Below are 22249 nucleotides of genomic sequence, written 5' to 3'. Positions count from 1 at the left end.
CGAAGGCGCACGCTATTGATACTGATACAACGGAATTCTGCTGTCGTACACGCCCCTAGCACACCTCCTACTATCCTATTATCTCCACGTAGCCTTCCGGAAAAGCACCAGTCTGTTCTCCGATTTTGCCTACCAACCAGCCGTTGTTCTCGTTCAATACAACAATTACAATCTGTAAACAAAAGAACTTGGACTGATGACAACTGGCCTACACTGGACTTGGTCAACCTGATCGGCTGCAAAGCCCAATTCATCCTCCTCTTCTGGTGTAAATGAATACAACGTACGAGCAATCTTTTCATTCGGTTTGATCTCCTAAAGTTTCTTTATGACAATATGAGTCAGGTATGGTTTCGTAAAATGGTACCTGGACATAATTTGACGGAATGAAGCCAAAGCGGTCATCCAAGAAAAACTGTGCAAAATCTCCATGACTCAAAAATTTTTTCGCGTCTATAATTCACCTTCCACCAAGACGAATCTGACTTGTCCTTCAACAGCAGTTTTGCTCCTGCCCTAGAGAAAAAACAACTGAAGTTCTATGCGATCGAAATTTCAGCTAAAACACCTTACTTAACCGTCAAATCATGAGGATTGTCTCCCTCGTAATCAAACATAGCGACACAGTAGACCTCCTGTACGTAATTAATATAGACGTCAGTATAAAAAGAGAGTAGTCCTCGCCTCGTGGCTGGCAGTTTTTTTAGCTAAATACACCGGTTAGAAAATCAATCAATTTTTAACAAAGCCTCTTACGATTACGACTGGTCAGCGGCACGTTGTACAACTCATTCCCCGCCTCCCTCTTCTTCTTCCCTGACTTCCTAAGCGTTCGAAGTCCCGTCAGCGTTTGCCGCCTCTCAGGAGGCGTCGGAGGTAGATCGATAACGGGAGGATCGTCTAAAAGACATAATTGGACAGATTGTCAATGAACCAACCATTGAGAGCACCTTCGTCTCGAGAAAGTGTCAGTGCCAACGACGACGAAGACGCTGAAGGCGATTTACTCTTTCTAGGCAACGACTACTCCCCGACGTGACTCAGTAGAAATGACGACATAGGGGATCTATACGTATTTTTACCTGCCCTCTGCAACTTTGCACCTTGCTCTTGCACTTGTCGTGCACGTTCATCTTGCACGCCTTACATCTCATTCCCTGCTTATATAGCCCTTGGAAAAGAAATATACTCTCTCTTTCTTCTAGGCTGAGAGCGCCAAACGGCTACCTTTCAATAGACCCCTGCAGTAGCTACAATACGTGAGAATTTTGTAGTTATGCCAATCGAAATTGTGCAGTTGAAAATTCGCCGAAGTTCCGGCTTTAAGGAGTTTCGGCGGTGCGGTGGTTTGAACGTTACCGTACGAAGGCTCCCGTTCCTCTAGTTCCGATTCAAGACTCGCAAACATACGAAGCTAGAAGACACTCGAAGATTAATTTTCTATTATGAATTTGATTACGCACGTCGGCTGCGAGGCCATCGTGATGCAATTGCACTAGTCGCAATTCTTGATTCTGCTTGTAGATGTCGTCGTAGAGAGGAAGTGGATCACCCAGATTGGGACATTCCGTGTAGCGCTTTTGCAGTGCAAGCAACGTACCGCATTCTCTTTCGTACTTAGAGCACTTATCGGCTGACTCTGAGAACTATGAGAGAAGGAAAGAAACGTTTAGGCACCGCAGTCTCTTTGAGTTTAGATTGACTTTGATTTTCAAAGATTGATGTTGCTGCACTAGGGCCGCTTCGGTCAGCAAATCCAATAACAATTCGTTCTTCAAGAAACCCTATAAAACAGCAAATTAACATAAAAGAATCGTCTTCTCCATGTCTCACCCCCAAGGCATGGACTTCGGGTGCGACGAACGACTTTTGGAGAGCTGACGAGGAAGAGCGAACTTTGAGAGACTGCACGAAATTCTCCAAGTCTACTTCAGCTTTGACGATATCGGCAGCTTGCTTGAACGTCTCCCATCGATCCAGAGCTCGTTGATGCTAAAACGCAAAGTCCCTTCTAAAGGCCGAGCTCCCCCAATTCTGATTGCGCACCCTTTGCTTCATCAAGGATACAAGCTGTATAATTCCTTTCTTCATACCATCCGCCAATGTCAGACGAATCTCCGTCACATCCTAAAATAATTGAGTAATTAATTAATTAATTAAGTGAGAAGTGGGTTTGGTCACTGCAACCTTAGAGAGGTGAGGCGCAGTATGATTATGATAATAATTTGCAAGAGCGTTGAAGTGGCATAGACCGAGAACGTAGCTATTGTGAGCATTGTGACACCTCAATATGTCATTTTCCTATTTAAAAATCGATCTTATTAGCAAACAACAATACCCACACATTCGACCTTCATCGTGTCTCTATCCTGCGCTTTATATCGACCCCACGCGTCGACGTACTCCTTGTGCGCCTTCTGCAATCCATCGTCCGCTTTGCTAATGACCTCCTCCAATTGGTCGCGATACGAGAGCACCTGCAGCGTAAATAAACATCGCCTGCTGCATGCAGGAAAAAAAGATGCTGGGACCTTTTTGGATTGAGCTCGCTTTCTAGCCAGCAATTCGTTTAGCGGCTGTACCACTGCCCCATCCAGTCCCTTGGCCAAATCTGCGTAGCCCTATACGTCGCGCATAAATAGAAGCCGTGCAAGCGCGCCGTCTTCTCTTTCTCTAACGTTCGCTTCGCCGTCGATTTCCTCGAGCATGGCATCCCAAGTGCCGTAGAAGTTTCCCGTCGTGAATAAGCTGCGAGGGATCGACGCGCGGGGAGAATGCGGAAGACCCGAGGCGCTGTTTTCCGTTTTACCGTTCGCGTTTTAGCTCGTCGTTCTTGCGTCTGTAGTTCTTGACGAGAAGATGAAGCTCTCCTGCAAATTTCTCGTACGCCGAGCCGAGTTTCGACGAGAACTCGACGACTAGTCGAGAAGTACGGGCGAGTGAGATCAAAAAAAAACCGCGCACCTAACCCACTGGTTTCTCCTAAGCGATTCGTTTGGTTCAAGTTCGTTCTAATCGCGTCGACTCGATCCTGCTGGAGAAGTGCTGTAAAATCGCTGGCGTACTCAGTGGAAAACGTTGCCATGCTCATAGAACGTTGTCACGTGCATGTTATCCGGGCGCTGTATCAGTAATTAAACCTGTCAAAAATACACAAAATTGTACTGTTGCTCAATTGGGCTGATTGTAATGTGGAAAACGTATTAGCGCCAAAAGACTATTTCGACAAAGACCACTCGACTTTCTGCCCATGCTGTTCTAGTGTCCGACCGAAGCATGCATCCACGTCTTCTTCAGTAACAAGTCCGTTTGCAGATGCAAAAGCGGCAGACTAAAAAAATCAAAAGCTCAGTTGCAGACTATCATAGGCTACGTAGAAAAGAACGACCTGCCAAGCGATAACAAGTTTTGCTAATTCTCTTCCTGAAAGTCCTACTGATTTGTCTGCTATATCGCCAATTTTTTCTTCCAAGTTAAAATTGCCAAATCCAATTTTTCTGCCAAGAAGAGACTAAAGGATATGCATGACAAAGAACCGTTTTCCTTATACCGTCTCCTGCCTATAAACCACATTGACGTGACGGGATTCAAGATGTAGCGATCCACGTAAAGACTAAGTATCTTCAACCTCTCTTCCCTGCCTGGAAGATCAAAACGCACAATTTCGTCTAAGCGATCGCTGACGGCAAAGTCAAGCTGATGCGGCTGGTTAGTCGCCAACACCAACATGAATCTAGAAACAAATATTAGTTTCAGTTCTCACACCCAGTTTACTGCTAGTACGAGATCGCCGGCTTTTCTAAACACGCGTAGTCCCTCGAAACCTGCGGAGATCGATGCTGGAGCGACTAGCTTCGAGAAATATCGAAGTGTCGTACAAAAGCATCGATTCTCTACGAGCTACGCGTTCGAAGTTCACGAACGTAGTTCTATATTAGTTAGGATCTTAGCATATTTCACTTGGCGCCGGCGCGCAGCGCGCCGGTGCCCAGTGAAATATGCTAAGATGGGTGTGGTGGGCGGGGGCGGCGGCGGGGAGGATGGCGGTTAGTTTTTTTGCGATTTTCTCGGCCAAAACTAAAGATTGGTCGATCCCATGAATCAAAAAAGTTCTATAACCCAACAATCTACTAGAATAGAAAGAGAAACGGTCGAATCGAGTCGAAAGCACAAAAATAGCGCGATTTTCCGATCGCATTGCGGTTTTCTCGCGTAAAACGAACGATCCGTCAAATCGACGCGATAGAAACGCTTTAGAATTGCAATTTCACTTCAACTAGTGGAAGAAACGACTGAATCGCGTGAAAAAGGACCAAAATATCGCCATTCTTGGTCTCCCACGGACAAAATGTAGTTCACTGCTAGTACGAGATCGGCCGCTCTAATAGCTTTTCTAGGCACGCTTAGTCCCTCGAATACTACGGAGATCGATGTTGGAACGACTAGCTTCGAGAAATCTCGAAACTTCCAACAAAAGTATCGATTTTCTACGAACTGCGCTTTCGAAGTTCACGAACGTAGTTCTATATTAGTTAGGATCTTAGCATATTTCACTTGGCACCGGCGCAGCGCGCCGGTGCCCAGTGAAATATGCTAAGATGGGTGTGGTGGGCGGGGGCGGCGGCGGGGAGGATGGCGGTTAGTTTTTTTCGAGATTTTCTCGGCCAAAACTAAAGATTGGTCGATTCCATGAATCAAAAAAGTTCTATAACATAACAATCTACTAGACTACGAAGAGAAACGGCCGAATTGCGTCGAAAGCATCAAAATAGCGTGATTTTCCTATCGCATCGCGGTTTTCTCGCCTAAAACGAACGATCCGTCGAATCGACGCGATCGAAACGCTTTCTAGATTTGCATTTTAACTTCAACTAGTAGAAGAAACGATTGAATCGCGTGAAAAAGGACCAAAATATCGCCATTCTTGGTACGTCTCCCACGCACAAAATGTCGTTCTTCTAACATCTAGTTCACCGCTAGTACGAAATCTAATGGCTTTTCTAGGCACGCTTAGTCCCTCGAATACTACGGAGATCGATGTTGGAACGACTAGCTTCGAGAAATCTCGAAATTTCGAACAAAAACATCGATTTTCTACGAACTGCGCGTTCGAAGTTCACGAACGTAGTTCTATATTAGTTAGGATCTTAGCATATTTCACTTGGCACCGGCGCAGCGCGCCGGTGCCCAGTGAAATATGCTAAGATGGGTGTGGTGGGCGGGGGCGGCGGCGGGGAGGATGGCGGTTAGCTTTTTTCGCGATTTTCTCGGCCAAAACTAAAGATTGGTCGATCCCATCAATCAAAAAAGTTCTATAACCCAACAATATACTAGACTAGGAAGAGAAACGACCGAATCGCGTCGAAAGCACCAAAATAGCGCGATTTTCCGATCGCATCGCGGTTTTCTCGCCTAAAACGAACGATCTGTCGAATCGATGCGATCGAAACGCTTTAGAATCGCATTTTCACTTCAACTAGTTGAAGAAACGACTGAATCGCGTCAAAAGGACCAAAATATCGCGATTGTTGGTCTCCCACGCACAAAATGGCGTTCTACTCACACCTAGTTCACTGCTAGTACGAGATCGCCGCTCTAATGGCTATTCTAGACACGCATAGTGCCTCGAAATCTACCTAAATCGATGCTGGAGCGACAAGCTTCGAGAAATCTCGAAATTTCGAATGAAAGCATCGATTTTCTACAAACTACGCTTTCGAAGTTCACGAACGTAGTTCTATATTAGTTAGGATCTTAGCATATTTCACTTGGCGCCGGCGCAGCGCGCCGGTGCCCAGTGAAATGTGCTAAGATGGGTGTGGTGGGCGGGGGCGGCGGCGGGGAGGATGGCGGTTAGTTTTTTTCGCGATTTTCTCGGCCAAAACTAAAGATTGGTCGATCCCATCAATCAAAAAAGTTCTATAACCCAACAATCTACTAGACTAGGAAGAGAAACGACCGAATCGCGTCGAAAGCACCAAAATAGCGCGATTTTCCGATCGCATCGCGGTTTTCTCGCCTAAAACGAACGATCTGTCGAATCGACGCGATCGAAACGCTTTAGAATCGCATTTTTCCTTCAACTAGTTGAAGAAACGACTGAATCGCGTCAAAAGGACCAAAATATCGCGATTGTTGGTCTCCCACGCACAAAATGTCGTTCTTCTGTTTGGTACTCCTCCAAATGGGTTTGACTTACTTTCTTGACAATTCTCCCGTGCGATATAGAAATGCGTTTAATGCGCTTCTCATTTCTTCGCTAACGACGTCCTAAGGCAATTAAAAAAAAACGTCAATTAAGACACTGGACATTTAATGTGACACCTTTCTTGGCTTAAGAAAGGCGTCCGCTTCGTCAACAAATAGAAGTACGCTATAGGAAAAGGACTGTTACGATCAACGAATCGAGATGATAAGAGACCGAACCCTCGACGACTCGTTGAAGCCCAATCAAATAGTTTGTGAATGGCCGTTACACCGTCTCGACCGAGAGGAGCAACGTCGCCACCAGTCATAATTGCATACTCCAGTCCTGAATGATTAGCTAAACTCTATAGTATCTTAATCAGTTTCTGACGAAACGAATTTGTCTTACGCTTACCTTTGCAAATAGAGTCTTTCCCGTTCCGGGAGGTCCGTAAAGGAGTACGTTTCTAAGGAGACCGCTCTTCTGCTTGCTGTTTCGCGTCGCAGTTGCTATTTGCATCAGATGCCGGTCCAAGCTCGGCTAAAAAAGTAATCGGTATAGTCCAAGCTGCAAGTCTTTGAAAGAATTCAAAAAAACCTCAAGTACAATACCCTTCATAACGTTCTCAGGTTTTGCAAAAATCCGCGACGAAGACTGAACGGACAAAATCCTTTGAAATAGCCCCCATTTCCCCCCCGAGTTCGAATACCTGTATTGGATGCCACAGAGCACTCCAGAAATTAAGTCGAGACGTGCTGCGAACTAGAGAAGGCTTTCCTAGACGAGCTTCTACAAATCTAAATAAAAAACATAAAAGGCTCTAAGAAATATGCCCTAAGATTCTTTAGAGCTCACCTTCCAAGTACAGAGACGCCAGTCTTAGCAGCATAAAATCCTATGGCTATTACTGTAATCCCTGCAGCCTGAGAAAAAGAAAGGTCTAGAGATTGAAAAAAAAAACCATAAGTATTACAGTGGCTGAAACTTTGTTCCAATCCGTTACAAAGTCAACAAAACCATTCCCAATTATGGTGCCCGCTTTTCTGAAAACAATTTTGAGATCAACTTCCCCTTTGTGGAAACATTGCTTACTCGAGGGACTTCAATATGGTCTCCCGTTTTTCACTCGCGTCAACTCGAATCTTTTCCAGATTGATGTCTCGATTTTCTCTTTCAATTTTGGCTCTGACAAAAAAAGAATTTCGTCTTTTAGCGATCAAATAGTGCATATCCAATTGGACCATACTTTCCGGACAGTTCCGCCTGTAGTCGTTTCATCTCGTTCCCATGTCTCAACTCAGCTTCGTATTCAACAGTTTCTGCAGGGAGAAAAACATTATCATAATCATATAAAGAAAGGTCTCTAATAGTTTCGTACTTCGACGAATTGCCTCCTGCTTTTGAACCGACTCTTCTTGTCTTCTCAAGTTTGCCTCATTGACTTGCCTCTGGAAAAAACGTCATTTAGTAGCGGCAATCGTCCACGAGCACCAACCTGTTGATTGAGCTGGTCATCGTATCGCTTCCGTGCTAGTCGATCTTCATATTGAGCTCTCTGCATGCACTCACGTGAGAAAAAAAGCAAAAGAATTAATTAATAACAGTCGGACTCTCTGGTGCTCTTGAGTTTCGGCAGATAAGGTCTTGCGCTTTTCTTCGTGCTCTTTCTGAACTTGTTCATACTTTATCTTCTCGACGGTTGCTTCCCATTCCTAACAGACGATTTTCGTAGCTGCATACCGTACATTCATCGACAAATACTGAACTGGCCTTAATGTTTTTTTGACTTTCCAACTGTGTCGTCAATTCTTGCTGCTTTGCCAATTCCAATGCATCTTTTGCATAGTCTGCCATCCAACGTAGAGTCTTACAATTCTGCTCTCGCAGAAGCTCTGCGCTTACTCGACTTCTCCAGCTCCTTTACTGCTTTAGCAGCTCTTTCTAGACCAGACGGGTCAAATCCTGTCCATTTCTCCTTCGGCTTTTCCTCGTCCCCTGGCTTTCGACCAGGAGGATTCGGTGGACTTGGAGGGGCCCCGGTTCCCGTCGGAAGCGGTGGAACGTCTCTCGCGTTCTTTCCAAATAGCCAAGACAGATCGAGTCCGCTCATAGTGCGTGGCTACTTCACTTGGGCATTCGGTTCAACTCCGTTGCAATTTCTTCTGCGCACGTGCAAATGACATCATGCTTATTTAGTCCATGTTTTAAAATCAGAGAAAATTATAGCGAACTAACTTGAGTCCGCTTTGCTTTCTTTACTTTCTTTTCACAAGGCCTCCCTGCTCACCCATTAGCCTGATTTGTATTTGTACATTCATACCTCATTCAAGGTCCGTATGCTTGCTCGCCATAGAAAAGCCCACGGAAGATAGCTGCTGGGTCTCGTGGAGAACTGTCAAGTTGAATACCATAGTTTGCAGTTTGATACATTCATCGTTACGTTCGCCGTAAAGATAACCACTATGTTCCGCTTGACCAGACGCGTCTGGCCTCGAACAACTGCCTTCCTGGTAAGTCAATCCAAGAGAAGGTGTTTCGATCTAAAAGAATTTCCACGCAGCGGAAGAGTCCCATTAGATTCCTCCGCAGACAGGAGATAACCCGTTCCCGTCTTCGCAAGGCAATGCCGCCACACAGACCTAAGGGATCGCAAGCAGGACCCAAATCAAGGTAAACTGACACGAGCGCGAACTCGTCCTCAAACGAAGCGTCCTCTTTCCAGCAACGTTAGACAGATCGTTGGAGGCACTGGAGTTGCTTTGGCTTTGGCGACTACTGGAGGCGTAGCGTGGCTGAAAAACCGGCCTGATGCACGGAAACGAGTTGAAGAGAGAGTGCCCGTTTTGAAGCCACTCTTGGGTGCTCTTTTGGGGAGCAGTCCTAAAGAAGAACGACCTCAAACACCAGCTCCAGTCCCATCTGTAGTCAGTAGTGGTGCTACTTCCAGAGATAGAAACGAGGCCAAAGGGGTAATGAAAAGCGAGAAAAAGGCGAAAGAGAAATCAGAGAAGGCAAAGTCATCTGTGGATGTAAATGATCCCGTGAAGGAGAGCAAGCCAAAGGAGGAGGAGAAGAAGAGCGATTTTGTCTCTCCTGCACAACCCAAAGAGAAAGAAGAAGAAGAAGAACCGATTTCTCCATCTATGCCTGAAGAGGTAAGTTCTATTCAATGGAGTAGCCTCACATGATATTGATTTCTTGAAGAAGGAGTCTTCTCCACCACCTCTTCCTATTAGCGACAAACAAACAGTGAAGCAAGATGCTCTAGAAGAAAATTCGGACGTCAAAAGGCTATATGAACTATCTCGTGAACTAGAAGAGGAACTTTCCAGTAAAGCAGCTGACGTGACCGAGGCAACAGAGTCTTTAGTCGCTTTATACACGCATAAACTTGGAGCCGTCGAGTCTGGCTCAACGCCTCAAGAAATAGATAAAGCCATAGATCGCGTAAGGGAGTTGATTATTTCATTTGTAGCTTCAACGATTCTATATGCAGATTGAAGCGATAGTTGCCACGACGACGAGAGACTTTCAACGAAGTCTAAAGGAGGCAGAGCTCCACGCCGAGTGTCTTAGCGAAGCCGGAGAGATTCAGAAAGCCGTTGAGATGAAGGAACTGGTATGCCATTTCAAAAAAATTATAATTATAATTAAGCGACGGCGCGGATTCTTCCAGATGAAACGAGTCGAAGCGAAGTTAGACGACGATCGAACTAAGATGAGACAATCCGAAGCCGAAGTGCGAGCCGCCGAAGACGCGGCCGTGACCAACGTGCCAGCCTCGAATGAAGATAAGGTCGAGACTGAGACCGCCGTCGACGTCGACGTCGTTCACGAAGATCCAAATGAAAAGGCTACTAGTGAAAACGATTTTGTTGATTATGACGCGCATTTAGCCGCTGCACTCGACATACAACGACTCGCCGACGAAATCGAATGGGAAGGGAAGATACAGGAGGAAAAGGATCGACTCGAACGAACCCATCAGAAGGAGATAGACCAAAAGGTAGCGAAAGCGTTGGCCGATCGCGATCGCCTGCACCAGGAGGAGCTGCGTCAGCAACTGACCGTCTATCACGACCACACGACGGCGCTTCTCCAGTCGAAAGAGGAGTCACTTCGCTCGGAGTTCGACATCCAGCTCAAGATGGAGCTCCAACGGGAGCGAGCGGAGAACAACACTCGTCTCGATAGTCTCTCGTCGAGATTCCAAACCGTCGAGTCGGCGATCGACGACGTCGTGCGAGCGAAGAAGATCAACGACGCCGCTCGAGAGTTCTACGTCGCCTGCGACGCCCTTCGAGAGGCGGTCGAAACGTCGTCGCCGACGACGCCGTTGAAGGAATACGCCGATGCGATTCTTCGCACTTGCACGAACGCCGCACTTCTTCATCCTCTCGTTCTGGCGGTGATAAGCAGTCTGCCCGAGCGCGCCGTCAACGTGGGGCTCGTCGGCGAAGAGGCGCTCAATCGTCGATTCGGTCGAGTCAAGACGCGCTGCCGTCGCGTGGCGCTCGTCGGCGAGAACGAGTCCGCGGGAATGTTCACCTATCTCTGGTCGCACGTCATGTCGACGTTGCATCTGAGGAGACCCGTTTTGGACGATGCCGTCTACGAGAATCCGGATACGTTCGATCTTTTGGAGTTGGCCGAGCATCATCTCGCCAAAGGGGATCTCGACGTGGCCGTGCGCGTCGTGAATCAGTTGAAAGGAGAGCCGCGTCGAGTTGCGTCTGATTGGCTCGACGACGCTCGAGCTCTGCTAGAGACGAAACAAGCTATTAGCATTCTTCTTAGCTTTGCAAACGTATCGGGATTCTAACTGCTCTTCTGTTTTTTGTCTTGCGTATGTGGCGTGTATGTGTATGTGCGATGTGGCTCTAAATCATAACGTGTAACGGCCTTGTCATCTCGCGACTTGGAGCTATAATGGAAGAGGATAAGGGGCTTGCCGTTTGAGATTATTTCTTAAGCATCTTCTAAAGTATAACCTAACATTGATTTCAGGAAAAGAAACCTCTCAGTTTGGTGCCCATAGTGCTGCTACCTGAACGTTGCCCAGCACGGTCTTTGAAGGCGCGAGCAATCATCTGCATAAAGGTGAAAATCAAAATTTTGTTTGACGTCCGCGTCAACTCTGATGCGGCTCCATCGGTTCGTAGTCGACAGTCGAATCTTCATATAGATTTGGATTTTCTTTCGATAATCTACACAAGGTAACTGCATAATAAACGAAATAAATTCGTTAGTTGTTTTTACGTTCGTTCTCGGGAATTAGCCGCGACCGCATTATTGCTTCCAGAGTCTCTTGGAGGACTAAAAAGACACACTATCAATCAATCATGTCAGTAGGCCATGGGAGAAAGGTGTGCATACGAGATGAGCTCTGGAGATCTAACGCTGCATTGACTTGGTCTAAAATTAAAGACAAACGGACGTCGAGAATAGAGGAAAGCCCAAGTAAGAATGTACTTACAAAGTATACGAGCTAGGCGGAGCCACGCCATTTCTGTTCAATTCCTCATAGTCGTGCCTCAAACTTGGCGGATCCACAGAATTATTCGAACGAGAAGGGCTAGAAGCATTGCGAGACTCGCAGAGTAGGAGAACGCGAGATGTCGTACAGTACCTGGCTACTTGGCTAGAGCCAATCGGTGTTGCGTAGACCGGCTGGGGAACAACCGAAGGAATGTTTCTTGTGCCATAATTCGGGTTATCCAACCTCGTACCTGATGGCGACCTATTTTAAGAAAAAAAGATAACCAACAAACTGAAAAACTTTTTAAAAACGTACGTCTCATTCGTATGAAGCTGTAAGCGCTGCCTACGCGTTCGCCAGAACACTGCAGCAAAGGCACCGGCTACCAGGGCCAAAAATAGGATTCCTCCAATGACACTTCCCGCAATGACCCCGACCGACGACGATTCAATTTCTAAACCTAAAGTAGGAGTAGGAACCTCGGAATCTGACGTGGGAAATCTCGGTTCTGCAGGGAGAGTTGCCAAAGACTGATCCAAGAGCGGTATCAGCTCAGGCTGCTGCAGTTCTAAAAGAAATCAAACTCTCTGCATATGTCAAGAAATAGAACCAATTCCCCTACCTGAACATAATACGTAATTAACGTTGTCTATCGCTACGATGCACTGCCCGTTGGTGCGCGCACGGAATTGCGCGTGAGACGTACTATTGAGAGAGAGCCGAAAGAGGAGCCTTGCATACTGCCACGATAATTCCTTTCCGGCCTTGGACGCCCAAATAACGAACGTCTGAGTCGAATAGACCATGGAAACCCAGAGCAACGAGTCGTTGCAATTGGGATCCAGCACGTACCGGAATCCCACGCCGCAAACGTTCGATGTCAAGTCGATGGGAACTCCGTTAAGCGAAGCGTCGTGTCGACCGTTCGTTTGCTTCAGAGGAGCGAAAAGAAGGTAGTGACCGTTCGGCGTTTTTTTCGTGTAGTCCGTCAGCGTTTTTTCGTACGCCGTGCCTCGCCAACGAATCCACTCAGCGCTGTCCGAGTCGTCGCCTGGACTCCAACTGCATAAGCCGGTTTCGAACGTGCAGACTTTAGCATCTAAACGTACAGAATTACTTCGCGAGAAGAAATGCAGGAAGCCGAGCCACCTGGACACGGGGTCAGTTCAATGTCGTCAATAGCCAGACTGCTACGATCATCCAGATCAGACGCAATAAATGTAACTTGGTTCTTTGAGGGATTCGAAAATCGAAACGTCACTTCGCTCGGCATCCACGATCCCATATCGCTGCTAATAGCAACATCAATCGGAGTCCGAGACCCCGAAACCTTGACGCGAAGCCGTGGCGTTCCGACAGCGTAGTACCAAAAGCGAACGCCACAATACGAACCGGGAACATCCGATCGAGTCAATTGCGCGGAGCCTTGCCCGTGAGCGAGATAGTAGCGACCCGGCTGCGCCGAACCGTACGTGTGATCGCTTTCCGGAAGACAGTGCTGGTGCACGCAGACTCCGGCGAGGTTACGAACCCACTGGGCACCAACACCCCTTCTCGAAGTGTCCTTCCAAAGATCTCGACGAGGATTCTCGTCAAACGTCGAGTCTATCAAAGAATATTAGAATAAATAGTGAATAAGCGTGTAGTACTTACAAAAGCAGGAGAGATACCGTAGGCTGTGAATGACATATGCTCCTTTCTCCATCGCATGTCGTCTCGATTCGATAAAGACGTACCGGTAACTTGGAGTCGATATCGTCACTTCTGAAATTCCAACCGGTTGAGAGTCGCCACGTCGAGACAGAAGCACGTCGTTCGAGCGTCCAAATCGGCTCGTAGGGTAGACTCGAACGAGCAGCGTCGACATGCTCGTGAAGGCCCCGGTCATTTCATACTCGACCTGAAGAGAGCAAATTTCGTCAGAGGTTTCGAGAAGTCGTCCTTCGACTGCCGCACTCTCGTTCACTGGAATACTGTCAGACGTAAAGTTGGCAACCAAGCGATTGCGGTAACTAATGATAACTTCGTTAGGTCTGGATCGCGGTTTCAGCTTCCACTGAACCCGTCGTGACGGGTTGTAGCCGTAATTCCATGAACACATGTCCTGGCCGAATGAACATTTCACGGTATCTAAAGATAATGCTCTAATAAAACAAATTACAAATAGATTTGGAGAACATTACCGGCGCAAGGCAAGAATTCGATGTCGTCTATGGCCATATCGCTCTTGATGCCAGAGCCGATGATTGCTTTGAATTCATATCGATATTTAGTCATGGATGAGGAGAGCACTACTCGTCGTTCACGGAATATCCAACGATTTCCCTGGTCGACGTTTACCAGTATCCAATTCTGGGCTACTTTTCCGTCCGGAAGAACTACGTCGAGTTCGAGTTCGCCCATATCTTTTCCGTACGTATGCGTAAAGAGCTGAATCGAACAGATGTTGTCATCGACGTTAATCCACGGACTAATGAGCCGCGCTTCCTTGTGCGCATTTCCCAACGCCTCGGCAACTAGGTAGTGACCATAGAGCGTTTCCACCGTATTATCAGAGGACGGGCCAGTTCCAGGAGATGGCGTGCTGCCTCGATTGACCGACCACGTCACATCTCCGTCCACCGACGCCCAGCCACAGAGGCCCAACTCAAACGTGCATCCTAGGATATTTAGAGTACAGAAAAGACTTTATGTACACACCTCATCCTCGGTAACTTCCATATACTTCAAATCAAATAAGTCATAAATAATTCTGTTTAGTGACCACTTCTACACTAGCGGTCTGATGTGGTTAGAGATAATATTATCTCTGGTTAGACAAGGATGAGCTGTTTCCTGAGATTACCGTATACTTACGTGCACAAGGCAAAAATTGGATGTTGTCCAAAGCCGCGAAGCCATCCGTCTTCCCTTCTTCGACTTCCAACTCGACCGAAAGAACGGACTGCGTCGCGATGGCGAACGCGATCGCGCTGACTGTCCACGCGCGATAGACCGATCGCAGTTCGGCGAGCATCCTGTCGTCGAGACGAACGACGAGACGAGATCGTCCGGCGGCGTGCGCGAGACGCACTCCGCATACGCCGTCTTCGGGATGAAGAGGCTCGCTTTCGATGATCGTTGCCCGACGCGACGAGTTTGGAGACGAGGCCGACGCGTATAAGAACGCCCCTTGTCTTGTTCCGAACGTGTAATCGGCGGTCGGGGCGTCCGGGACTATCGTCGTCGTTTCGGCCGATACGCGAGTCCACGGGAATTTCGAACTCAGTCGTTTCGTCCAACCGCAGTCGTCGGTCTCGAAGGTACACTTGCCAAAGTCTACGATCGATGGGATCGATGCTTCAAAGTTGTGAGCAGACGCCGCCGTGAAACGTCATCCTTACCTATGACGGAAGTGCACGAGGACTGCAGTAGTACCCAGTAGACGTATAGGCACCGAGCGAAACGTTGTGTCATTTCTCTTCCCAGTGTACCAAACACTGGCAAACGGAACAATAGTCTAGCCGTGACGTCACGCTTCGAGCACGCGATCGTAAATTTCCGTGAAATGAAGGACTACGAGGAAGTCGGAACCGCAGTGAACCGTTGCTGGAAGCTTTTTCGGATCATATGAGTCCAGCGGAAGTACAAGCTTATACAGCCGGAATAGAAACAAGAGTTGTTTATCTATAGAAAAGTCTTCGTATATCCGAGAGAATTCATTCGGTCAGGGTGACGATGAACCGCTTTAATGCTCTGCTTGTCATGCAACTGGCCGTTCGCTTAGTTGATTCTGAACATTACTTTTTGAAGGGGGGCAATCGACAAGGTGCCTGTTTATACTGACAAACATTGTTGTAACAAACTTGCTAAAGCTGAAATTTGACTTTTTATAGTTTTGAAACGCGCTAAAGTCGATGTAACAACTGAAAATCAGATCGTTTGGTTGCCTCCCAACGCCACCGTCACTGTTAGCTACAGGTATGACAGAACATCACATATCCTGGACAGCAGCCATTGGACGATGAATGACACTAAACGTATTGAAGAAAGCAAGTACTCATCTTTACTGAAACCTGCGACATTTGCAAACGGAACCGTTATCCTAACAATTGGCCCAATACTTTACCAGCTAAATAACTCGATATTTCGTTCTTTTGTTGTTCTACCCAATAAACATAAGAATGAACGACGGAAGCAGAGCAAAACTGCTAGAATTCTCATTCAATGTATAACACTGCATGCACACCTAGCATGAGCCAATGCTTTCACAACGACCAGTCACTTTTCCTTCTTTTCGAACTAGATCCCATCAGGATTGCGCAAACGCTTGACGTCACTGCGGGTGGATTTTCCTTTAAAGCATCGCTTCTCGCGGGCAGTAAGCCAGCTCACATTGTCTTGACTCAAAAAAGAGAAAGCAGCACAAATGCAACGATTTTGACGGAACCTAATTACAGAACGAGTCCTTTTGACACTGAAGTCGGAACAACCACGTTTCTGCTCACAGGAAAAAATAAAGTTTCATTCGAGGAAATCAAATCAGAAATCAAAAGCGATAACGGTATTCTTAGTAACGAGTTCTAGTAGAAAGTAGAAGAATTCAGATTCTATTCTAACGTCCTTTTGTCAAAGGTTCACTGTCGGTTCGATTTTTCTCTCCTGTAAACGTTACCGTGACGCAGTCACTAGAAACGCATTCCAGTTCAAACTACCTGCTGTACGATTTGGACTTTCAACGTTACCTGGAGTTTTGGATCAGCAATCAGGATAATTCGCCAAAGAGAGCTTTCCGGTTTCACGTGCAGGGAATCACTGATCAGCGACTCTGCAATCCCGTCGTTTTTCTGGATTGGGACCCACAGACGCATCTGCAGTCGCCAGTAATCAATGAAGACTCGACGGCTACCAGCCCTGTTCCTACCGTCGTTACCGTCGTTAGCACCAAATACGTGCACAGGATTCCTTCTGCCGCGACAGCAATGCGAGCAAATTCAAAAGCATTCCTTCATGAGAGCCCAACGACGCAAATTGCAAGCAGTACAAAGCGCATTCTGACCTTATCCGCATAAAAGTTCAGATATTTGCTAGGCGAAGGGAAAACAGACGAAGACTCAAACAGAACAACTTTAGTTTGGATACTAGCCACAGTCGCAGGCTTTTCAACACTCTTATTCATTTTAGCAACGGCTGTTGCAGCGCATTCGGCCTACAGGTAAGCATTATATTGTTAAATAATATCAGTGATAATATATTCGCTCACTAAGGCATTCACGAAAGTTGAAAATCCGACTGGAATCGGGAGAAGATAAGTCTCACTGCAATGCAGTTTTCAAGACGCTGCCTCTAGCGTCCTCAATCCCAATGAACGAAAATCCAGCGTATGGTAAAATGCCTATGAGAATTGAGTTCGACGAAATGACGCAGAGAGAAGACGAGGACGACAAGGACGCGTAAGAAGCGTGAGCGAAATCCAACAAACAACTGCGTACCATGAATTTGATTTGAAAATCAACGTGCAAACAGTCTATCATCTTTTTCTAGCCAGTTTGTTTGTTCCATTGGCGCGGCGTTTAGTGCATTTATTGTTTCATGGTAAATTTGTCCTACTGTATGCTCATCTTCGTTTTCCTTTGTTTCTTCTGTTGAAACCACCCCAGCTTCTTGAAGGCATGATAGATGATGAAAAAACTGATGATCAAAATAAACACGACAATCCCACTAGCCCACAGCCAGGTGTAGTCTAGAGTACATCAACACATGCTATTCCCACAAATGAATTTGAGATACTGTATACGTACCGTAATCATCCTTTGTAGGGGGAGTGCTGGTTGCTGTGACAGCAGGCAGCTGAGAAAACGGATCTAATAATCATTTTTATATACTGTACTAACCAGGAGGAACCGACTTTGGGTCATCCGTTATGCCTTAGAAAAACACACATATTGAACATAGTTTAATAATTATTTCCTTACTGCTAGTACTAGACACGGTTTGATTTGGAGATGTCGATGCCGTGGGTGGCGCTCCTGTGTTATTAGAAACTACAGCAGGCAGCTGAGCTGAATCTCATAATCAACGTCACACACTAACCAGAATCTGATCCGAGACATTCCATTGTCCCTTTGAAAGCATATACAGGAAATTCATATATAATCTCATCTATTTTGTATTTACCATTTTGACACGTAAAAGTCACATTGGCTGTTTCAAAACACAAAAGTGTTTTTTGAGGCGGAGTTGTCCAGTAGAACCCATTAATGTAAATTACATCCCCACAGCAAATATCCGTCACGTTCACGTCACATGAGATCCTCGTAACATTGCTTTCTGTCCGCAGCTCACAAGCATTGGACAAGGTTTGATTTCTGCTTTGCTTATAGGCAAAGGCTGACTGAATCGCCGTAAACGCAACGTGCGTGACTACCCTGAGCATTTTCTCGCACCCAAAGTCGAACGTTCTATTTGAGGTTTGGTTGAGAACTACAGCAAGAGCTCAGGACCCACTCACAAAAGACTACAACTGTGCTAATTACCAACTATGGCGGTCCCGTCCAATAAACCGTGGAGAACTTGGAGACAGAAGTTGGGGGAGGGAGGGCCCCCCCCACGATTTCGGTGATCCAGTGACTCATGCAGATTTCTATGAAGAGAAACGCCCAAGAAGATCCAAGGAGACGAGTCATAGCGAGTCTTTCTGTTCAACCAAGGCTTCTGCGAAGCGATCGAACCCACGCATGCGTCAATACAGGTTAGACCCAGATCAGGCCGCAGTGAGATCAGGTTTAGCGTCTCTACAAACGCATGCTTGAGCCAAGGCAAAATGGCTCTTAGTGCTCTTCGTCTTCAACATCGATATGTTTTCATTGGCAAATTTAAAAACATTATGTTAACTTGCGCGTTGTACTAAACAGAACCGCGCACCTTGTCTTTTCGACAAAAACGACGCTTCTACCGTAGAAATCCCAAGTCTGGCATCACACGACACGTGATGATCCAATATAGTGTATAATCCCAATAATTCCAAAAAGCATTGATATTAACTTCGCGTGACTCAAAAAGAAAATGAAAGTACAGCGTCTTTGTTTAGGGGTGAAGGCTCAGCGGTTGGTGATGAAGTGTCAGAAAGGGGCCCCCGGACAAATCGTAGGAACAGTTTGTAGGCGACACAGGAATGAATTACCTTGAAGAAGGATATGCACCCCACGGAAGCCGTTGAAAGTTTGCGTCAAGCTGAAAGTTCGCATCGAATCGAGTTGAAATTCTCTCCTGAAGCACGAAAGTTTTCAGCACCAATTGAATTGTTTCGAAAGAGAGGCAATGACAGATCCCTGGTCCTCTGCGCCATGCGGGAAGAGGAAATCAATGTCCGAGAAAAGATAGACGCTTGAAGCATGCGTAGAGAAGGTCCCGTATATTCAATACAATAAATCTATGGTATTAAATGATGGGTTTCTCTCTGTTAACACCCTCCTTACCAGTCAATAACAGCATTTAGATCGAATTTTTATTAAGACCCACGGGGCATACAAAATCACCGAGTCAGTTGACATGCGAAATCGGAGACTCCATTGCATCAAACCGTACGTGTAAGCGTGTAAGCCCAAAATGTCGTGGAGACGTGGTGTCATCATAGACTTTAGTCTATGGTGTCATTGCCAGCTGCTCTGCCCTGCTGTTCTTGAGTGGATTTTTTCTTGTGGGGATTGGCTAGCACCTTTGTGGTGTCGGTGCTCTCTCAAGCAAGAAAATTTTATTGGCTAAAAATTATCAAAATCTGTTTTTGAGGTGGTAGAGCAGTAAAGACTTTGTTGAGAAAGATGATATCAGTTGTACGATTTCTAAATTGTCTGGTTCTGCATGTTGACTGCATCTACACCTCACTCACACCTCACTACTCTTCGACCCGCGCATTTTTTTCATTTCTGTACACGTGATCGGTTAGCGCACTGCTTCGTAATGTCGCTAACACGAGAAATTGACGCTTCCAAGGTGTACGTAGAGAAAGATCTATCGTACGACGAAGAGAATGACTTTCTTGGCTGCGGAGGTTTTGCTGAAGTCTTCCGAGCTCGTCTCACAAAGTCTCCTGTCGTCGATCGTCTAGTGGCTTTCAAAAGAATCTACAAACGAAGAAGAAATGCTGAGTGAGAAGAGCAGCAACGGGAGAAAATCTCTCAACACAATCTGCTCGGTCGTTTAGACAAACGAAAGACCTAGAAAAAGAGGCGGGAATTCTACTGAGCATTCCACGTCATCCCCACATCGTCGAATTGGTCGGCGTGTGCGACTCGCCTCGGTGCTACGGACTCCTCGTCGAGTTCGTCGAAGGCAAAGACTTGGAGAGCTGTCTCGATTCTTCTTACGAAGATTGCGCTGCATTTCGAAAGTGGAATAATCGTCTGAGGATGTCAAGGCAAATTGCTGATGGAATGGCTCACCTTCACGCCCAGACGCCGGCGGTCATACATCAGGACTTGAAACCTCAGAACGTTTTGATTCGCCGACAAGAAGGGCTATACATTTGCAAAGTAAAAATTGACTCGGGAGGTTTTAATTATTTTTAATTAAATAAAATAGATATGTGATTTTGGTTTGTCAAAAATGCGAGGTATCAGCACTATTACCAGTGAGCGTCGAGGCGGCGAACGTCCAGCCGGCACTGTCGTTTACATTGCTCCTGAGAGATACTCTCCTCAATTGCTGCCTGAAGGAAAGAAGCTGGAGTATGCTAAGAAGTCAGACGTCTACAGGTACGTCATAGTTTGCATTCGCTTCCTGAAGACGACTTTGATTCTTCTTAGTTTCGGTGTCATTCTTTGGGAAATACGAGAACTGAAGCATCCATATCAAGGTAAATGGGCCTATCTATAAATCATTGCGTTTCTAATTTTGTTAAAATTCCATAGACGAACTACCAACTGTTGTTCACGAAATTGTGAAGTCAAGACAAACCCTGCCGCCTCCCCAAGCGAAGTCTCCAGAAAACTACGACGACCTTCAAGCAAGGTGCTCTATTCCGGACGCAGACCAACGGCCATCGTTTACAGGTAGGCCTACAGCAAGCACAGAACCTTCTAGCAACTCAATGTAATTAGAAATTCAAACGGAACTTGGACTAATCACAGCGGAAGACTGACTGGCGGTGAGAAAATCGCTCTCTTTTTCTCGTGAACCAAACTAGATAAGACGCAGTTGCGTAACTAAACAACACATGACACCAACGACTCATTCATTCAGCCCAAAGTCTCGAGCTTGTCAAGCAAATCCAATCGGCAATACGGCGACTGAAGACTGCGACTCGTCTCCGGATCGAAAGCGACGCTCAACACGGCACTAGGCACCAAACCGGCTTCGGCGAGACTAACCCCCTCATTTCGAATTCGCCGACCCGCCGGATCCATGAATCCGAACGCGGCCGCCTGAACCTCGTCAGCCAACGCGCCGCAAGCGAACTGCCGAACGTCGTCGACCGTCTCCCGCGGCCGAAACGTTCCCTGAAGAAGCATCCCATCGGGCAACCGAACGCGTATAACACAATAGCGATATTTTCGCGATGGCGTCGCAGCCGCTTCCCGTTCTCGCATCGCCTTCGTCTTCAGGATGCGAGACTGTTCGATTTTCTCCGCTCGTCGTCGCTGCTCCGCCTTCAGTTCCTCGCTCGACATGGCGAAGAAACTAGGCGGCAAGTCGAATCGATTCGAATTCTGCTTCGGCGCGCTGAATAGACGCAGGCTTCGACTCAGAGTCGGTACGAGCGGCTTCGTCTCTCGGAGAATGTCTCGCGCTTTGATGAGGAGTTCGACGTCGGGCTCGTCGCCAGCTAATACGAGATAATCTTCTTGCTCGTCGTTGTCGTTGGCGAGCGTTTCTCTCTTGAAACCGATTCGATTGAGAAATTCTATCGCTCCTTTCATGTGAGCGGCGCGCTCTTGGAACGCCCGATTTTTCACGCGAATTTTTCGATATTTCGCTTCGGCGGGATTGTCCGTCACGTTGCCGACGTAGCGCGATATCAAGTCGACGCAACTCTGCACGACCTCTTTGCTCTTGTTCAGAGAGTATATCATCAAGGCGGCGACTTTGATAGAACTATTTTCTTCTTCTTCGTCGTCGATGTCGAGATAGCTCAATAGAGCCGCTTCCAGGTGAACTTCGATTTCTTCTTCAGCTACAACAGCGTCTGTAACGGGGCAGACGAATTCCACGCCCGATACGGGAATTCCAGGAGGAGTTTCCAAGGCGACGGCGGCGGCGGCGGGCGACGATTCTTTTACTGCGTTTTCCGTTTCGGGTTCACGTGACTGTTCCGCTCGTCGTTTTTCTATTTCCATTTCGTATCGCATCGCTTTTCGCTGATCTTGCTTTTTCGCCGACGCCGTTTGCTTGTCTTCGAAGCGAGCGAGAGCCGCTTGGCCAGCCGCCGCCGCTTCCGCCGTCGGCACGATGCGTTGAGCGGGCCGCTGAGGTCCCGCCGAAGGTACCTTTCTTTCCTCGGTCAAAACGTGACCTTTGCCTTTGAATTTCGAATCCGCAAGCTTCTTTTTAAACCAATTCTTCATGACTTGAGCGACATACAGCGATTCGGCGTCTGGTTAGCGCAC

At 46.9% G+C, this 22249-nt stretch overlaps 8 protein-coding genes across 13 annotated transcripts; 3 read left to right on the top strand and 5 right to left on the bottom strand.

Moving 5' to 3' along the window:
- Positions 1–29: 29 nt before the first annotated feature.
- Positions 30–3094, bottom strand: LOC136196438 (uncharacterized). Its single transcript, XM_065985991.1, has 20 exons — positions 2974–3094; positions 2810–2918; positions 2679–2748; positions 2532–2621; positions 2352–2477; positions 2188–2301; positions 2047–2127; positions 1834–1992; positions 1704–1784; positions 1464–1646; positions 1228–1414; positions 1083–1171; positions 951–1023; positions 757–900; positions 685–707; positions 574–635; positions 465–516; positions 368–415; positions 229–315; positions 30–172 (listed from the first exon to the last, which is right to left on the bottom strand). Exons 1-20 carry the CDS (start codon positions 3089–3091, stop codon positions 71–73), a joined length of 1998 nt encoding a protein of 665 aa, XP_065842063.1. The 5' UTR covers positions 3092–3094; the 3' UTR covers positions 30–70.
- A 71-nt stretch (positions 3095–3165) lies between these two features.
- LOC136196875 (ATPase family AAA domain-containing protein 3-B-like) lies at positions 3166–11061 on the bottom strand. The gene is made up of 18 exons (XM_065986536.1): positions 8090–11061; positions 7958–8034; positions 7798–7899; positions 7683–7742; positions 7566–7635; positions 7434–7506; positions 7280–7372; positions 7161–7230; positions 7043–7110; positions 6897–6984; positions 6785–6841; positions 6602–6727; positions 6427–6551; positions 6325–6373; positions 6200–6270; positions 3551–3733; positions 3389–3497; positions 3166–3331 (listed from the first exon to the last, which is right to left on the bottom strand). The coding sequence occupies exons 1-18, from the start codon at positions 8295–8297 to the stop codon at positions 3218–3220; spliced, it is 1743 nt and encodes a 580-aa protein (XP_065842608.1). The 5' UTR covers positions 8298–11061; the 3' UTR covers positions 3166–3217.
- Positions 8640–11294, top strand: LOC136196874 (MICOS complex subunit MIC60-1-like). 2 transcript variants are annotated; one of them, XM_065986535.1, is made up of 6 exons: positions 8640–8697; positions 8748–8857; positions 8910–9342; positions 9395–9634; positions 9684–9806; positions 9864–11294. In XM_065986535.1, exons 1-6 carry the CDS (start codon positions 8650–8652, stop codon positions 11007–11009), a joined length of 2100 nt encoding a protein of 699 aa, XP_065842607.1. In that variant the 5' UTR covers positions 8640–8649; the 3' UTR covers positions 11010–11294. The 2 variants fall into 2 exon arrangements, with proteins under 2 accessions (XP_065842607.1, XP_065842606.1); XM_065986534.1 differs by having other exon boundaries at positions 9392–9634.
- On the bottom strand, positions 11136–15194 carry LOC136196873 (MAM and LDL-receptor class A domain-containing protein 1-like). 2 transcript variants are annotated; one of them, XM_065986533.1, is made up of 12 exons: positions 15050–15194; positions 14523–14984; positions 13850–14326; positions 13320–13796; positions 12816–13271; positions 12289–12765; positions 11982–12234; positions 11817–11927; positions 11664–11762; positions 11564–11602; positions 11447–11503; positions 11136–11394 (listed from the first exon to the last, which is right to left on the bottom strand). In XM_065986533.1, the coding sequence occupies exons 1-12, from the start codon at positions 15120–15122 to the stop codon at positions 11319–11321; spliced, it is 3057 nt and encodes a 1018-aa protein (XP_065842605.1). In that variant the 5' UTR covers positions 15123–15194; the 3' UTR covers positions 11136–11318. The 2 variants fall into 2 exon arrangements, with proteins under 2 accessions (XP_065842605.1, XP_065842604.1); XM_065986532.1 differs by having other exon boundaries at positions 14523–15005; positions 15050–15141.
- Positions 14134–17372, top strand: LOC136196876 (uncharacterized). Its single transcript, XM_065986537.1, has 7 exons — positions 14134–14376; positions 14427–15474; positions 15542–15874; positions 15952–16209; positions 16281–16685; positions 16737–16860; positions 16913–17372. The coding sequence occupies exons 2-7, from the start codon at positions 15384–15386 to the stop codon at positions 17100–17102; spliced, it is 1401 nt and encodes a 466-aa protein (XP_065842609.1). The 5' UTR covers positions 14134–14376; positions 14427–15383; the 3' UTR covers positions 17103–17372.
- Positions 16131–19043, bottom strand: LOC136196877 (uncharacterized). Of its 4 annotated transcripts, none has more exons than XR_010672326.1 (8): positions 18182–19043; positions 17823–18128; positions 17739–17768; positions 17621–17689; positions 17447–17572; positions 16909–17388; positions 16391–16854; positions 16131–16333 (listed from the first exon to the last, which is right to left on the bottom strand). XR_010672326.1 is itself a non-coding variant. In XM_065986539.1 (8 exons), the coding sequence occupies exons 3-8, from the start codon at positions 18079–18081 to the stop codon at positions 17252–17254; spliced, it is 561 nt and encodes a 186-aa protein (XP_065842611.1). In that variant the 5' UTR covers positions 18082–18128; positions 18182–18288; positions 18829–19043; the 3' UTR covers positions 17131–17251. The 4 variants fall into 4 exon arrangements, 3 of the variants coding, with proteins under 3 accessions (XP_065842611.1, XP_065842612.1, XP_065842610.1); XM_065986539.1 differs by lacking the exons at positions 16131–16333; positions 16391–16854 and having other exon boundaries at positions 17131–17388; positions 17447–17479; positions 17540–17572; positions 18182–18288; positions 18829–19043; XM_065986540.1 differs by lacking the exons at positions 16131–16333; positions 16391–16854 and having other exon boundaries at positions 17131–17388; positions 17447–17495; positions 17540–17572.
- Positions 19044–19604: 561 nt separating this feature from the next.
- Positions 19605–20878, top strand: LOC136196923 (receptor-interacting serine/threonine-protein kinase 2-like). Its single transcript, XM_065986581.1, has 6 exons — positions 19605–19792; positions 19849–20176; positions 20226–20398; positions 20450–20499; positions 20555–20695; positions 20744–20878. Exons 1-6 carry the CDS (start codon positions 19605–19607, stop codon positions 20782–20784), a joined length of 921 nt encoding a protein of 306 aa, XP_065842653.1. The 3' UTR covers positions 20785–20878.
- LOC136197037 (UBX domain-containing protein 6-like) lies at positions 20477–22238 on the bottom strand. The gene has a single exon (XM_065986722.1). The coding sequence runs from the start codon at positions 22205–22207 to the stop codon at positions 20882–20884; it is 1326 nt and encodes a 441-aa protein (XP_065842794.1). The 5' UTR covers positions 22208–22238; the 3' UTR covers positions 20477–20881.
- Between the last annotated feature and the right edge of the window lie 11 nt (positions 22239–22249).

Source organism: Oscarella lobularis, chromosome 16 (assembly GCF_947507565.1).
Source record: "Oscarella lobularis chromosome 16, ooOscLobu1.1, whole genome shotgun sequence".
In the NCBI taxonomy this organism is placed as follows: domain Eukaryota; kingdom Metazoa; phylum Porifera; class Homoscleromorpha; order Homosclerophorida; family Oscarellidae; genus Oscarella; species Oscarella lobularis.
This window is presented reverse-complemented; position numbering and strand designations above follow the sequence as displayed.